General features: G+C 31.6%; 1 protein-coding gene across 2 annotated transcripts in view; it reads left to right on the top strand.

The window, feature by feature from the left end:
• The first annotated feature begins 16,587 nt into the window (after window positions 1–16,587).
• Window positions 16,588–17,924, top strand: part of LOC143048373 (organic cation transporter protein-like) — an 84,709-nt gene continuing 83,372 nt past the window's right edge. Inside the window, exon 1 of one of the 2 annotated variants that reach the window (XM_076222031.1) lies at window positions 16,588–16,798. In XM_076222031.1, the coding sequence (XP_076078146.1) occupies window positions 16,638–16,798 (161 nt within the window). In that variant the 5' untranslated portion in view covers window positions 16,588–16,637. The remainder of the gene's footprint in view (window positions 16,799–17,924) is intronic. The other variant, XM_076222028.1, reaches the window with a different exon arrangement.

Raw genomic sequence — 17,924 nt, 5'->3', positions numbered from 1 at the left:
CCCTCTACTATCGTAGATGGGGCATAAAAAACTGAAATTATGTAATAATTATGCTTTTTTTATACTAGACACCATTGAACAGTATTTATAGATATAAAGCACAACAGTTTCAGGCAAATTGAGATTCTGATGGTATACCTTACATGATTTTCAATTAAAAAGAACATAGAAAGATTTTTTTTTCAATGAAATCTTCTCTTGTGATGAAAATTCTAGTTGCACAGTTTTATTGAAAATTAGCCCAAAGTTGAAGAGACAGCTTCATACAAAAGTAATATTTTTCTTTGGGGTTATTATTTTTATGGCTTAATTGTTGACATTTAGGTAGAATGTGTATAAAATGAACTTTTAGTGAAAAGATTTCCAAAAAATGTTCATTTTTCATCAGTCTATACTTCTTTTCCTGTCTGCGGCACTGCATGGATAATTGAAATTTTCATATTTGGGTTAAAAATTTGTATAAAAAGTAGAATTTTTCTAAAACTAACCTTCTTGACAAGGATTTTTGTGATTAGGTGTGACAAATAATCAATATTCTTACCAAAAACACCAACTTGAGTATTTATTTTGTTTTTTTCTTGAATTTTATTTCAAATTTTATATGCATTGGTGTGTCAAGTACAGTCTAAAAACCATGATATAGTAGGCATGTATAAAGACCAGTATAGTCAAAAAAGAGAAAGGTATGGTCTTTCTTGTGTTCAGATAGTTGTATTGTAGGAAATTCTTCAATATGAACAAGTTTTGGGTACTTTTTCAATTTTGACTTAACCAAGAGGCCCACTTGGGTAGATTTCATTGAAAAAAGGGGGAGGGGTAAACTATTGAATATGCTTCAATCAAACAGAAGGAAAAAAATAAAAATAATAGATAAGAATACTCTTCTAGTTTCACAGTATCCAAATAATAAGAAAACATTCATAAAGATAGACTAGAATGAGATTTACAGATCATTTAATAGACATGACTGATTTCCAAATTTTGCCTGTTTTCAGAAAGGGGTACTGCTTTAATAGTGGGGTTATTTTTATTAATACAGCCAAACAGTTCTTTTAATAGCACTTTGTATGTTCAAATATGGCTACTTAATGAAACTAAGTAAATGATTTATTTTTGTAAGACATGTTATTTTTGTTATAGGTACCAGTCTTGTATTACAACTCCAGTTTCCGGTGCATGTCAAAACATGGAAGGAAACAAAATAGTGCATTTTTTTCTGAATTTTTTTCTGAACTCAATTTTTTCTGTTTGATTATAGGTTTATGCTGAATTGAAACATATATATGGATTTTAAAAAAATCTTGCATCTTTTGGAGGATATCAATCCAGGAAAGTGGAAGGATATCATGTTTACTGGAAGTGGTGCGGCCTAGTAAAAACAGCAAACAGAAAGTAGGAAAAAAATGTTTTCACTTCACGTAACTTTTTATTCTTCGTGGCAAGACCCACTTTTTTTTCGATTAAATCACAATTTCACATTAGTACATACATGATATGAACATGAAAAACATTTTCTATGTAGCATTTTTTATCTTTTTATTTTCAAAGATATTAGCTGTTTTGCATGTAAGCCTATGGAGCAGTCAATTATAAGACTGCAACCTCGAGAATGTAGCATTCATTTCCGGAAATATATCACTGTATAATGGAATATTAACAGAATTTCATTTATATGCAATAGTTTGACATTCGATATTCATAATCTAACTCTATATTTTTCTGACGAATGGACTCAGTCTGGTGCTTTTTACTTTATATTTCATTTAACAATGGCTAATAGAACGACTTATGCAAAAAAAATATTCAAACAAAAAAGAAAAAAATCAACAGAAAGGAAGGTTAATATGGGGACGAAGTCCCCAATTACGGTAGAAAAATCAATAAAAAAAAAAAAAAATCGGGAAAATTTCCCGAATTTTTCATTCTACTAATGAACTCAAAATCGTTAACTTTTTTTTCAGATCTACTTCCTGTTCCGGTTTTCTCCGCTTTTGCGCAGATATCTGTCTTGTTTGCATGAGACTTTGAAAAAATTTATATTTATCAGTCTAGTAAAATATAAGATTGGATCTCAATACAAATTCAATTTTAATAATTGTTTGATATGAAAAAACGTTACCTGATGAAAGCGTTTCTTTTGTTTACATCGAATATGACGTCATAACTTAAAGAACGTCACAGCTAATATTCCCTAACAACAATATCAAAATCGGGAACGTTACGTACGGTATTTCGGTTTCTTTTATCAACGTGATTGAATTAAAAAAATAATACATACAGACTTCGTCCCCATTCACAGGTTATGCCTGCCTCATATTAGATACATCAGTACAAGGAAGTCATAACAATTACATAACAAATTCTCACAAAAATCAGGTGACGTACGTATCATTAATTAAGAGTCAGTCAATCTGTCCCATTTCAACATTTGTTCAACAGAATTGACAATATAAATGATCAATTATATGTCAAATGTCATATATTTCATAAACCCTTGAAAATTATCAGAATTCCTAAACACTATTATAAATATTACTTACGCTACGGTTGTCTTTATAGTAAACAGAAGCAAGGTCACGCAAGAACACCCACTCCTGATAATAATGATATAATATTATTTCTCCTAAAAATAGATCTGATTTTCGGAAAATCAGAAGAAGATTGACAGTTTGAATTCGCTTTAAAATAAATGATTTACATGCTTAACTTTGTGATATTAATTATTTAAGTTTTGATGATGTATCAACGAATGTATATGTTTCATTATTATTTTGATTTTTCCAGGTGTTTTTTCTGAATAAAGATGCAAAACATTTAAGGTAGCACAATATATGGAACGCCGTTACTGCCTTATGGTACTTCATTCTTTATCATGATGAGGTTTTTCTTTATTATGATGAGCTTTTTCTCTATCATGATGAGCTTTTTCTTTATTATGATGAGCTTTTTCTCTATTATGATGAGGTTTTTCTTTATGATGAGTGTTTTTTCTCTATTATGATGAGCTTTTTCTCTATTATGATGAGCTGTTATTAGGAAATCATGGGAAATAAAGAGAATTAAGATGAAACTAAAAGAAAAATGGCAGAATCAGAAATGTTGAAAGTTCTTGGGAATGTTTGCCTGCTCCATGTGCGGGAAATGTTTGATAAAGAGAAAAAATAACACCAAATATTGTCAGCATTCTTTCAAAACATGAACTGGAATATCTAGGAGTTTCTATTCCAGCGCATATGATGACACTGCTTCTCACTTCAGCCACCAACTATGCTCCTCACGACTATGCATAAGTTAGGGATTTCGTTACCACAAATACTAATAACCTTTACTTAATTCTACCATACATGTATATTGATATTAAGATTAGGTTTTAAAGTTTGAATATATCTTAAAACGATCCCGGTAACTTTTTAATGATTTAAATAAACTCATTCTAAAATGTTACCAATTCAGCACTGTAATTAGATCATTGAATATTGTTTTATTGATATTGATATTGATATTGTTATCAGTAAAATATAAAGCAAACTAATTAAAATATTATTTTTATATACATATACACATTCATGGATCTGCAATATGTCGACTCCTGTATTTTAGCATAGCACAAGGTCAGGTTTTTCTCCGACTTTCTATTGACGTCTTTGCACTAAATCCATTTGATGTTTGATGTGTACTGATTGATATTTTAGTCTTAGATGCATGATTTTATTGATTATTATTTTTGTCATTTTGTTGTTTAGTTGTACAATTATCCGGCAATGTCCGCTAGTATTTGTAGTATTTGTATGTTTATCCATCTGATGAGTTAAGCCTTTTCAACTGATTGTTATAGTTCGTTCTTATGTTTTACCACTGTCCCAGGTTAGGGGAGGGTTGGGATACCGTTAACATGTTTAACAGCGTCACATTTTGTATGTATGTGCCTGTCCCAAATCAGAAGCAAGTAATTCAGTTGTTGTCGTTTGTTTATGTGTTACATATTTGTTTTTTTTTTTATTTTTATTTTTTGTACAAAAAATAGGCCGTTAGTTTTCTCGTCTGAATTGTTTTACATTGTCATTTCGGGGCCTTTTATAGCGGACTATGCGGCATTGGATTTGCTTATTCACATCAAAAACTAACAAAACCTTTGAATAGACTTATTAAGAAAGGATATAGTTACGATACTGTTGTCAGGTCATTAAAGATTGCATATTTTGGCGTTAATATTGATTCACTTATAGGGTCTTTGCATCGGAACTAAACACATTTATTCAAAAACCAGTTGTTAGCATGACACGGGTTATGTTCTTCTTATATATGTTATGATGGTATGATACTAAACCCCTAACGGGAAGGATTGTGCCTGATGTTCATATGATGAAATCATAATCTTTCAGTCAGTTTAATTAAAGTCTGGAGCTGGCATGTCAGTTAACTGCTAGTAGTCTGTTGTTATTTATGTATTATTGTCATTTTGTTTATTTTCTTTGGTTACATCTTCTGACATCAGACTCGGACTTCTCTTGAACTGAATTTTAATGTGCGTATTGTTATGTGTTTACTTTTCACATTGGCTAGAAGTATAGGGGGAGGGTTGAGATCTCACAAACATGTTTAACCCCGCCGCATTTTTGCGCCTGTCCCAAGTCAGGAGCCTCTGGCCTTTGTTAGTCTTGTATTATTTTAATTTTAGTTTCTTGTGTACAATTTGGAAATTAGTATGGCGTTCATTATCACTGAACTAGTACATATTTGTTTAGGGACCAGTTGAAGGACGCCTCCGGGTGCGGGAATTTCTCGCTACATTGAAGACCTGTTGGTGACCTTCTGCTGTTGTTTTTTTCTATGGTCGGGTTGTTGTCTCTTTGGCACATTCCCCATTTCCATTCTCAATTTTATTATTGTTGAAGACCGTAAGGTGACCTATAGTTGTTAATTTATGTATCATTTTGGTATCTTATGGAGAGTTGTCTCATTGGCAATCATACAACATTTTCTTTTTATATACATGTAGGTGTACCAGATGAGTTCTATGATGGATATAACAAAAACAAGACTAAAACTGGGGTAAAAAACAGGCCAAGAAATAGACAATGATCATTTATAACATTGTTATTGTACGCAAACAAATATTGAAAGTTCAATCGGTCTCAGGGGCGGATGAAGCCATTTTAAAAAGGGGGTTCCCAACCCAGGACAAAGGGGGGTCCAATTATATGTCCCCATTCAAATGCATTGATCGGCCAAAAAAAGGGGGGTTCCAACCCCCAGAACCCCCCTGGATCCGCCAATGGGTATTGGCATTTCGACACATATCACAAATGCATCAATACCAAAGTTGGTACATGTCATACTGAAATCTGCTCTCATTAATTGGTCATTAATTGCAATGTTCATTTGCTCAAAATTTGGGCTTCCATCGTCCATAAGATTAGCCGCATCAATGTTTCCCTTTATCCATAATCAACTAAATCTCGTTCACTGAGTTGTGTACCAACTGGATTCTGTATTTGACCGGCGATCAAAATATTGACAGGAGATGATTTTGCTGTTCTCATTCTATGGCTTGCCCAGGTTTGAGTCCAAATATCAAGTCTTCTGTTAATTTCATCCATGTAGTGAAGGGCTTTTAGATGCAGTTCATTTAGCTGATAGGGAATTTCCTGGTCTTTCAAAGGATAAAATAAGTTGTAGAAATAGCACAAAACACCCTCGTTAACGTCCCTACACCATCTCACTATTCTCTGATTGTGCGTGCTTGGGCCTGTAATCATACTGCCGTCACCATGTTTTGTCAACATGAAATCCGCCACAGATACATTTTCTAGTCCCTTATCTGACCAGAGGCGGATTTAGAGGGGCCCGCCCCCCCCCCCTTTTTTCTGGGAAAAATTTAGTTGATTATATAGGGAATCACTGAAGTATGACCGGAGCAGGCCCCTCTTAGGCAATCAGTGGGACCAACTTATGAAATCTTCTGGATCCGCCACTGCTGACAGAACCTTTATACAAAAAACCTTCTCCAAGATGAAGCTACTCAATACGGTGGCGGAAGTGTTGTTGTCACGACAATGTAGAAATTTAATAAGCCTTCTGAACCCATCAACTCCACCAAGTATAATGAATCCCCATTTTACTTATTCATGGTTATTGTCTATGTGCCATAAGTGATTCGGTGCCATAACGTTGTTAACACGTCTGTGCAGTCGACTGGTCTTTCTCTCTTGGTTACCAGCGAAGTATATTCTAAGAATGGTATCTCTTAACCTCAATCTTTGTACTTTAATTCCTTTTCCTTTTAGTATTTCACGCAAAATGCGTTCGCCACAACAAGGAAAGTCCATGACAATGCCGGAAATTATACTGTCAAGGTTGTCATCGTCAATTTTGTGGTGTAGTGGTTAGTGCATCGGACTACTAACACAAAGGTTCCTGGTTCGATTCCCGTTTGGGATGAAAATTTCAGGAACTCAAGTTTCGGCTCTCCCTTGACACCATCTGCGAGTATGGTCTTGAGGAAACGATGATAGTCTGTCGGAAGGGGACGATAATTGGCTGACCCGTGTTAAGAGAGAGCCATATCTCTTGCACGTTAAAGACATCTTTGTAGATTTCGAAAAAAAAGTAGGCTAATGCCGCTACAAGGCAGCACTCGCACCCGCAAAGTGGAAAGGGATTAATATAAGTTGCAAAACTTGTTTCCCAATCCACTATAAATAAATATGTCATAAAAAAAAATGTCAGAAAAATGTAGTCCAAAATGAGCCATTCATCAATATATTGTTCTTTCTGAGAGTTGTAAGACATTTCCAATGTCCGATATCTTGAAGTCACAATCCAACAACGATTCTAGTACATTTTTGTCGACATGATATTTTGGATGGCCATCCAAACTATCAGTTTTCACAGGTTTTATGTTTCCATACTTGATGCAATCCATTCGCAGTGTCATCATATGCGCTAGATGGTGTCTCCTAGATAAATCTAGTTCATGTTTTGAAAGCATGCAGACAATATCTGGTGTTATTTTTTCTTTATCAAACATTTCCCGCACATGGAGCAAGCAAACTTTCCGAAGAACTTTCAACATGTCTGATTTTGTCATTTTTTCTTTTTGTTTTATCTTAATTCTCTTAGTTTCCCATTATTATCTTAATTTCGCATGATTCCCTTCTAACAGCTCATCATAATAGAGAGAAAAAACTCATCGTAAAGAAAAACCTCATCATAATAGAGAAAAAGCTCATCATAATAAAGAAAAACCTCATCATAATAAAAAAAAACCTCATCATAATAAAGAAAAATCTCATCATGATAAAGAAAGAAGTACCATAAGGCAGGTATGGCGTTCCATAACAATACGTAAAAGGTGGCACGGTAGTATTTCTTGGCCAATAAGCCAAAATGGTAGCCTTTTTAGAATTTTTACCACTTTCTAACACTGCAAAAAAATCTACATTCACAGTTAACTAAAGTACTTTCATTTTACTATTCAGAAATGAATTTGAATGTGTATCATGACTGTTTACTTTTTTGCTATTTTTTAAAATCTAAGGCCACTAGTGCTTTTATGTCTTTTATCATGCAGTGAATACACAATTTAAAAAAATTCTCAAAATTTCATTTTCATCTGTTTGTAAAATTATTTCATATTTTTCTACACCTGATTCATCCCTCAGTTTGGGAAAGTAAATTTAGTTGATACTGTACTTTTTGTCTAATCACACTGTTTAGATACATTGACTTAGGTAGGGTACACAAAAGAGCAACCTAAATTCTGAAATGCAAATACTACCGTAACACCTTAAAGAAAAATCAGTTTCCATCAATTGCACTGTAAATAAGTTATGATGATAATTAATTTTATAAAGAAATGCATATGTCTGACTGGTACAAATAAGAACATGTGGGCAGTATTATGTGGTAAATTAAAAGAATCATTTGATAGCTGAATTGGTCACTGACCAGCTATTCTAATAACAGTCATAGAAAGAGGTTGAATTCGGGGTTAATAGAAGAAAAAAGATAATGAAATACCTCCAAGAAATTATATGAAAATATTTTTCCATATTGGAGAGGCCAGGAAAAAAACAAAGATTTTTTGGAGCTATGGGGGGAAATCAAAGATACATGTACAAATATTAACTAAATGTAATTGTACAATTATTGATGTTGCTGATGGTTACATCAGTTTTCTTCAGGAGAATGAGAAATATGAATTCTTTATAAAAGAAAACACAAATTAAATATTCTATTTTTAAACTTAAAAAAAGAAAATCCTACTTTGTGTAAGATAACATATTTCCATTGTCATTGTCTACAAATATTATTCAAGAAATCCTCCATATGAATCCTCTAGCCTCTAGACTGACTAATTAATGATTGTATGTACACATGCATTTTTTATATAGATAAGACCGTTGGTTTTCCCGTTTGAATGGTTTTACACTAGAATTTTTGGGGCCCTTTATAGCTTTTTGTTCGGTGTGAGTCAAGGCTCTGGGTGGAGGCCGTACATTGACCTATAATGGTTTACTTTTATAAATTGTTACTTGGATGGAGAGTTGTCTCATGGGCACTCAAACCACATCTTTATCTATAACTTATCTATTTGGAAAATTATATATATTGTTTCGAGTGCTATTTCATTTCAAAAAAAGAAATGCAATCAACTTACTTACAGTAAGGTCAATACTGATATAACTTCTCCTGCCAAATCTGGTTTTTGATGCATAGGATGAGCATTTTCTTTATATATTTAAAATTGCGGAAATGGAATCCTTTCTAATTGGTAGAAACCTTATTGAAATATGATTAAAGGCCAACCCTGAAGTATCCCAATGATACATGGGTCAATGATAGTAAAGTAAATTAGGTTCAAATAGTAAATTTAAAGCCTTATTTATTAAATTGTGAAAAGGAAAAACACAAAAATACTGAACTCCGAGGAAAATTCAAAACGGAAATTCCTTAATCAAATGGCAAAGTCAAAAGATTAAACACATCGAACGAATGGATAGCAACTGTCATATCCACGACTTGGTACAAGAATTTTCTTATGTACAAATTGGTTGTTTGAACCAGGTTGTATAGCTAAACCTCTCAGCTGTATGACAGTCGCATCAAATTTCATTATATTGAAAACGATGTGTGAACAAAACAAACAGACAAAATAGGTAAAAATGTCAATAATACAGTAGTCAAATTTACTATAATCCTAATCACTAAAAATTCCCGGACAAACATGTAACAAAGAAGCACAAAATTGCATGCAGACCAAGCATATTAGTTGAAATCAAAGACAAGAATACACAAATTTACCATAGTACAATAACACAATGACGGAATGTATAAGAACAGAGCCAGGTCATATATGTCAAAAAGAAACCTAAAAAGGCATAAAGACAAAGCAAATAGAAAATATGAAAGACGAGCAACAAAGAAGTTTTCGAAGTAACACCAAAAGGCATATAGAATAAGCACATTGGCAAAATGAAAGACAAGAATACGAGAATATCAATAATGACAGAATATATAAGTACCATAAGTATCTTAATACCAATAAAAACAAATAAATATTTAACAAAGATGCACCAAAAAGCTTGTCTTAAATGTAACAACCTCATTCATTATTTTTGAATTTTTGAATTTTACTTAAGTATGTTAAATTCACCAATAAACGATTAGAAGGTTTTAAGTACTGGGACAGAATTGTCAGATCAACATGGCTCTAACGTTGAATCGCGGGTATGACGTCAGAATGTTAACGTGACACAAGTTTGTGACAAATACATTTTTGTCATTAAAATGTAGCTTTAAAGGGAATAAGCTCCTTGACAGCTGCCCCTATATGCCTCATTTTACTCAATGTTGTTCCTTGACCAGTTATCGTCAACACTGTGTCTCAGACATCCGAAAACGTCAACAGGACAAATTTGATATCAAATTAAATTCAGTGATTTCTAATCAAATAAAGTTGAAAAATTATTTGAAGGGTTAGGAGAGAATAAAATACAATAGGAAAAATCGGGGTCACGGTTTTGGAGGTCAAACTGTCTAATCTATCAACAAATTTGAGATGCTATAAATAAGAAAAAAGCTAATTTCATGCAGATATGGACATCAGAATCTAGCAACAAATTTCATCATAATCAATTATCTAATAGTTATGTTATAATGAAATTATAACCATTTGAAAAATAAACATTTTCTATATTTTGGTTCCGCATTTATCAATTATAAAGCTGGATGAAAGAAATGTCATTAGTTTGAATTTGTCTGATCAAGGGGGTATGAAATGTCTCTGTATTGTGCTCCCTTAACAGTAAATAAATTATTATCAATCCTAAAGACACGCTGTGCAACACCAGGCCATGGTTGTTTATTCATTGATTAAATTGTAACGAAGAGTTAAATAACATAACCCTTGGTAAGAATTAAAACCTTTGTTATTCTTTGGTCAAATGATTCGATAAAAGATTAAACAATGACTATTGTTATCGAAGAGCACATTTGCCTATTTATTACTCGATTTTAAAGGACACTAAAAGTTTGGCTGAATATATTATTTGTTTTCTATGATCATAAGTAATCAAACACTGCCTTTTAGTATTTAGTTTAAAATTTACTAAACGATACCCGCGGGTCCGTTACTATATTGAAGAACCTTCGACTTATTTTTGGCCTGGATTTTTAAAATCCGTATTGTCATTTCGTAAGTTGCGCCAGTCACGCTAAGGTGCACAGTTATTCCATGTATGATAAAGGAACAGAAGTATATCGGTGTTCAAAAGTAGTCATAAATAGATTAAGAGAAAGAAAAACCCGATAATAAATCTAATTCGGTATGTCGCATACAGTAAAACGGGACGGGATTATAGTTACGACATAAGGAACATATCCTAAGAAATTCAATAAAACTCTCTCTCTCTCTCTCTCTCTCTCTCTCTCTCTCTCTCTCTCTCTCTCTCTCTCTCTCTTTTTTTTTTTTTTTTATTAATTTTTTTTTATGATTCTTACATGAACAATTTCGACTAGTTCGAATCAATAACGTTAACTACCATTTCAATTACCGATAAAATGCAAATGCAGACACCTACAGTATATAAGAAATAATTCCCATAGGCTTGCATATCGATTTTACGACTGGTTTGCCTTCTTTGCTAAATAAATTAACACGACCTATAGCGATAGCGAAAGAACATTAAAAAATGTCAAGTGCTCAGAGTCCCTTCTGGATATATTTTCATCGGAAACGCTAGTAGGCAAATATTCCCACGGTCAACATTGCTGCCTGTGCAAATTGATAATGTTGCATTTACCTGTAACTATCTCTATCTCTATCTCTATCTCTATCATATCTTCTTTTTTTATATCTGCAATCTCTCGCCCAAGTTGAACTGAAATGAGAGATTGCAGTGATATGGTTATATCCTATTTTCATGTCAAACAAATTCAATTTATTACTTACCGTTCATCTATTTTGAGGCTACTTAAGGATGTATTCTTCTGACTTTTCAGTCTCGTTCAGTCTCGTTGAAATCTTCTTGAATTATTTCCAAAACATGTGATACAAGTGGAAAATATCAATGAATTTTAAAAATATTATAATCAAACATAACTCTGTGAAAAAATTGTGTATTTACAATGAATTGTTTTTGAGTAATCCAGTTTTCAAATTTTACGACCAATCAAGTCAGTATTTTTAGCCAAACTTTTGAGAAAATGGGTTAGGGATACAAAAAAATGATTTTACAAGAATCATGTACATCTCAAACCATTTTGGTTTTTTCAAATTTCTTAGATATGTAGTTTTTCAATTATTTATAACAAAAAAGTTGAAATTATATGCATTTTGTTCTTAAAATTGAGAAAAATCACAAAAATACAAAATTGACAGCATGGTAAATTTTACACAAAAAAGCGTCAATTTATGGTAAAACTTTCTTAAATTAACACCTACTTATAGTTTTTTTAAGTAAATTTTATTCAGATTTGTCCACTTCATCTTTATAGAAAGTATGAAAAAAAGTTTAATTGTGGAACTGTGATTTTTTTTACGATAATAGCCCAACAATAGGTAAAAATCGATGAAAAATGCAAAAATCATCAAAATTGGGCATTTTCAAAGGGCCGTAGCAAAAAAAGAAGTGCACCACCATATGTTTTTTTCTTCACCAATCATTTTTTTACAGTCTTATTAACCCAAAAATCTGGTTAAGAAAAAAAGTTTAATTCTAGAAATTTTTGGCTCCTCAGAGGTGTACATCCTTAAAACAAATTACTGTGTTTGAATTCATAATTACAATCATTTAAATAGAATTCTTACTACAAAGTCTGTAAATAAGTAAGGGGATATACCACTTGAAGAACATGGATTAATCTAAAAATTCAAAGTAAAGAATAATAGGAGTTTCCAATTATTATGGACAATATAAAAGACCACACAAACAACCAACACCAAAGTTACCATATATTATTTATACAATTTCTCGCATGTTAAGAAAACGTTGTTCTAATATTTGGCGATATGGCATTAATTCCTTTTTAGATTTAAACAAGCGTCTCTATATATATTTTTTTTAAAGTGATTAATATTTTACAATCCTTTTGATTATATTTTATTAACTTTAAGTTTTTTATGTTGTCTAAATTAATTAATTCATCATTTCCGCAGTGTTTTAATTTTATTTTAGTTCTCTTTTGGTTGCTTTCATATTTTACAATCCTTTGAAAAAAACATCTTTTGCTTAAATTTTATATGTTATATAAATTGATCAATTAATTATTTCCGCTATTGTTTTCGATTGCTCAAAATGTTCAAACGCGATCTACAGCCAAAACGGCAAAGTAAGTTTTCCAATAATAAATAGAATGCTCATCGGATCTGTCTGATTTATTTATGTAAACAAGATTAATTTTCTTTGTTTTGATAAATATATTTTTATTTGAAGTTAATTGGTAAATAAAGCATTATTGCATTATTGCAGAATCACCTAAAACTTTTTGCTATCGTTTTTTAAAAATTATTTTCAATTTGAAAAATATTTTTCTGTTTTACCTTACAAATTCATTTATACATTATGCAAGTATATATGTGGTAGTCACCACTTGCCGATTGAGTCCGGGAGGTGGCAGGGATTACCGAGAGAAGACAGAATTTGCCGTCTCTGTGACTCAAACGACACTGGTGACGAGTAAAATTATATTATGAATTGTGAATCTTTTAAGTTTAACCAACTCGTGATGACGTCCGTAATACTAACGACGTGATGATTCAACATCACCATTTGGAACTATTGGTCTATTATCCTGGAATTCTGTATTTTGCAATTCCAATCCGGAAACATTTATATTGTTGATTGAAAAGCGCAGTATTTTGATTATATCATTTTATGTAAATCTCTTGATGGAATCAATGATTCTTCATGATCATAAAGTAAGATTTTTAATCAACTATGCACTTTTATCTACGAATCCAAGTTTTTCTAAAAAAAAAACTGTAAAGATTGTGATTGAAGCTTTTGGATTTTATCTGATGAACTAAAAACCGACATCTGATTGACGAAGCTGCTTGAATATATCTCATCATAATATTACTGAAGGCCGTCTTTTACTATAATCATGGAACTATAGAAAGATGTAGTATAACATAGTGTTGTATATCGTTCTTTGTGAGTCCAGTATAAATACTTTATGATATACCAAAGGAAAGAAGGGCACACTTTCATAATTATCCACTTCGTTAATGCTCTAAGGGCAAATACGTGTAAATGATAAGTTTATTTAGTTTGTAATTCCAAAAATTTATTATTGTTTCAGTCATCATCATCTTGAATAGCAGCGTTTCTCTCGGGAAATGTTGATATTCAATCTAAGCATTTTTAAGCTTCTTGACTTACAAACCCGTTTGCTCATTTGACAAACTGTAATAAATTTTGAATGTGCCTCTGATCGTGTGATTGAATCGCTTTGGTCAATTTCGATAAAGTGTTTACAACAAAATATTAAAGAAAAAGAAATATGACATACACAAACAAACAACAATAATTGAACTATAGGCTCCTGATTTTGGACAGGAACGTTGAGGATGTTGAGGGGTTAAACATGTTTGATGGGTCTATCCTCTCCTCGCCGGTACAGTAGTGTAACAGTAACACTCCAAATAAAACTATACAAATCAGTTGAAACTCATCAGATCGATACAAATCAGAAAAACATCTTGCAAAAAACACAGACCGAACGCGGCAGGGATTGTACATGTATAACCCCGCGACACAAAAATTCACAAATTACAGATCTGAGAGAACTTGCAATTACTGACAGCTAGTTCAAAGTCAATAACAACTAATATAAAAAAGACTAAAATACCAATCATAACACATTAATAACTAATGGATTCAGTATGAAGACGGCATTAATAAATTGGTAAGTTTATATTGATCGTATCTTAATCTCCAGGTGGTGGAAAACACCGAAAAAATGAAAAGAAAGGATCTGTTTGACTTTCCAATTCTTTGGTTGCGTCAGTTGTTTCATTGGCAACGAGGATAAACGAAGATGATAAAAGATGACAAAAGATATTAAAAGAGTGTTAAATATTAAATGGTTGCAAGAATTACAGTTGTGACAGAAAACAGAAATTTGAGAACTTTACTATTCAAACCATCGGAGGATCATCTCATCACGCGAGTCAGTAGGAAGGATGGCTAGAAAAATAAACAGAGCATTCCAATATTTTCGTATTATAGATCCTGAGGACAGAACATGCAGAAAGGACGCAATAATGATTTACGGAGAAATAACTGAATGATAGTTTTGCTCCGAAAAAGAATAAACAGAATACAAGATATGTATTTCTGACAATGAGACCGGTGAATGGAAATTCAACAGTGATATACATAGCACGACTATTAGAGAGAGCTGCTTATTGTGAGTTTTAAAATCAAGATGTTAGAATTTTATAAAACATATTATTAAATCGCTAATGAAAAAGATGATTAACAGAAAGTAGACACTTGATTAAATGTTACAGGAAGTGCTCCAGCTAGAAGATACGACATTGGGGAAAAAACATGTGTGTCTGTCTCAAGTCAGTAGTCTGTAATTCAGTGGTTGTTGTTTGTTGTTGTTACATATTTGTTTTTCGTTCAATTAACATAAATTAGGCCGTTAGTTGTCTCGTTTAAATTGTTTTACATTTGTCAGCTTGATGACTTTTATAGCTAACTATACTTTGTAAATTATTGAAGGTCGTATAGTGATCCATAGTTGTTAATTTCTACGACATTTGGCCTTGGGAAGAGTTGTCTCATTAGCAGTCATCTTCTTTTACACAATTTAAATATTTTTCGATTTTTGTCTATCTAAATATAGTATAATTCATTAGAAACTTAGACACGGATTGTATTATTGAGTACATTGGAAATGTTGTGCCCTACAATAAAAAGAGCTTTTCAGACAAATATTTAGATTGTGCAACGTTTTACTAGGAGATCTTGATAATTGTAAACATACACATTTCGCAAGTATAAACATATTTTAATATATCTAAACTCCATTTAGTAGATGGTAGATCAAACATGTCTAATAGCTAACTAAACCTCTCTTTTGTATGACAGTCGCATATAATTCCATTAAATTGAAATCAACACCAAAATGTAAATAAAAAAATAAAGTACCATAACACAATAACCCAATGACAAGATGTATAAGTAACGATCCATGTCAAATGGATATTACCAGAAATAGACTAAACAGTAAACGAAATAATTTAAAAAGTCAAATAAAAGAACACTATAACACGTAATTTTGATGATAAACAACGTCAGTGCCTAGAATTTTTTTTCAAAACTATTGTGTGTTTTTTGTGAAGTTGCAATTTTAGCAATTTGTGTGGCGCGAAGTTAAGATCATCATATGAATCAGACAATCGTGTTTCTGAAATAGCATGACGTTTTACGGAATAGCCTCACTGAAAAGTGTGTTATTGAGTGACAAGACGTCATTAATATAAATAAATGAACGATGACGTCAAAATGTGACGCTATGCTTATTATTTATTTGTTTTTATTTTGGCTTTTTCATCTTTTTTGATACCGTTTTTTTTAATATAAAACCATATTCAAGAGTCTATTGATGTCTATACCACAAAAAAAAGCGAATGCGGTCAATGCAGCCACTTTAAATAAATCTTTTAACACAAATATAAATAAATGAAAATCAACAACCAAGGATTTGTAAAGTAAAATCCTTACTACATTTATCAACTTTCTGAATAAAATGAACTATACGAAGTATGTGTATCTACTTTAAAGAACTCTGAAGAATACCCCTTGGAAATAAGGAACACATGATTGTTAAGTAACGTTCTCAAGATACAATGTATATTTGATCAAATTCTATCATAAAATCATAATAAGATATTCGATCTACTTAAATATTTACATTGTTTACCATAAATGTGTAAATATGTAAAAATGCTTATGATTTGCATACATTATACGAGATAAAAGTAAAATTTACAGTATACCAAAAGGTCACATAGTTGAGCAGTCATTTTCCCATAAAATCACAACTTTTTTTATTTACCTTTCATCATTTGAGGGGACAATTGTTTTTGTGTTTACAGTTGACTGTTATAAACAATTAACATGGGAAATTTAAAGATGAAATTTGACGAAATATTAACAAACCATCTGGGAGAATTCGGTGCTTATCAGAAGAAAATTTACTTTTTATTATGTTTACCGTCCATTAGTGCAGGATTTCATATGGTTGTTTCAGTATTTCTCCTTGGAACTCCAAAATATAGGTAAGAATAGTATTTTAAAACAATAAATAAACTGGTATTTAGCAAATCAAAAAGTTTTCTTTAAAATTTAGAAAGTTTCTAATGGTTTCCATTTACTATTTTTTCGGGAAATCTGGACTTTCCTAAAGCCTTAACAATAATTCGGGGTCATGAAACGTCGGTCAAACAAATGTCAACCATTGCCTAAGCTAATTTGTATACATTTTATTTAATAACTATCAAATAGTCCAGTCAAACTAAGATTTAACCTCAAAACTAACAGAAAATGTTTTAGTTCTAATCTATAGCATTATGCCCTTAATATTTACAGAAAAAAGTCCCATAACATCTAACTTGAGGAAAACTCAAAATCAGCATTTTTAATTTCCTATGGAAATTATCATTGGAAGGGGAAATAACGTCTTTTTGGTCACAGTTTTTGGTTCATTTTCTTGAAATTTATGTAAAGTATGATACTTTAATGGGGTTAAAAGTTGTTAATTGACTAAATTGTATAATCTTCTGCTCATGAAATGTACTAAACCGAAGTGTTATGGGTAGTTTTATTTTTTTGTGTGCATTTTTCATTAAAGAAATTGCAAATTTGAAGCTTTGTGACCATTTTGAAAAAAATAATGTGAAAATTTGGTATTGTTTATATCTGTATATTATATTTTTTCAGCATCTAAATTGTCCCAAGAATCTTTAAACCGGAAAAAGAATTTTACATGCTTAATATTTATTTTTAAATTTGAGATTCTTTACCTTGACATGAAAAATTCAATAAATGGTCAACTAATGAATTACGAAATCTAGGTTATAGCTTGATAAAAGATATGAAAACACCTTAAGAGTTGTATGGTATACCATAAAGACCGCTAAAAAATCAAGAATCAATACATTCTGATGAATAGAAGAATAGAAGAATGCAAGAGTTATCTCCCTTTTTAATGCAAATCTCCACAGGAATTTTAAATGGTGACTTTTTTAGTCTTTCCAAATAAGAATTTATGGGACTTTTTTCTGTCTATATTTGGGGTATAATGCTAAAGATTAAAACTTAAAAATCTTCTATTGTAATTACTTTCAGGTTAGGGTCAAATTTATGCTAGATTGACTGGACTAAAAATCATGATTTATAAAATGA

The sequence above is a fragment of the Mytilus galloprovincialis genome, chromosome 10 (genome assembly GCF_965363235.1).
Source record: "Mytilus galloprovincialis chromosome 10, xbMytGall1.hap1.1, whole genome shotgun sequence".
NCBI classification, from domain to species: domain Eukaryota; kingdom Metazoa; phylum Mollusca; class Bivalvia; order Mytilida; family Mytilidae; genus Mytilus; species Mytilus galloprovincialis.
The sequence above is the reverse complement of the archived record's forward strand: the minus strand, read 5'-3'. Positions and strand labels throughout refer to the sequence as shown.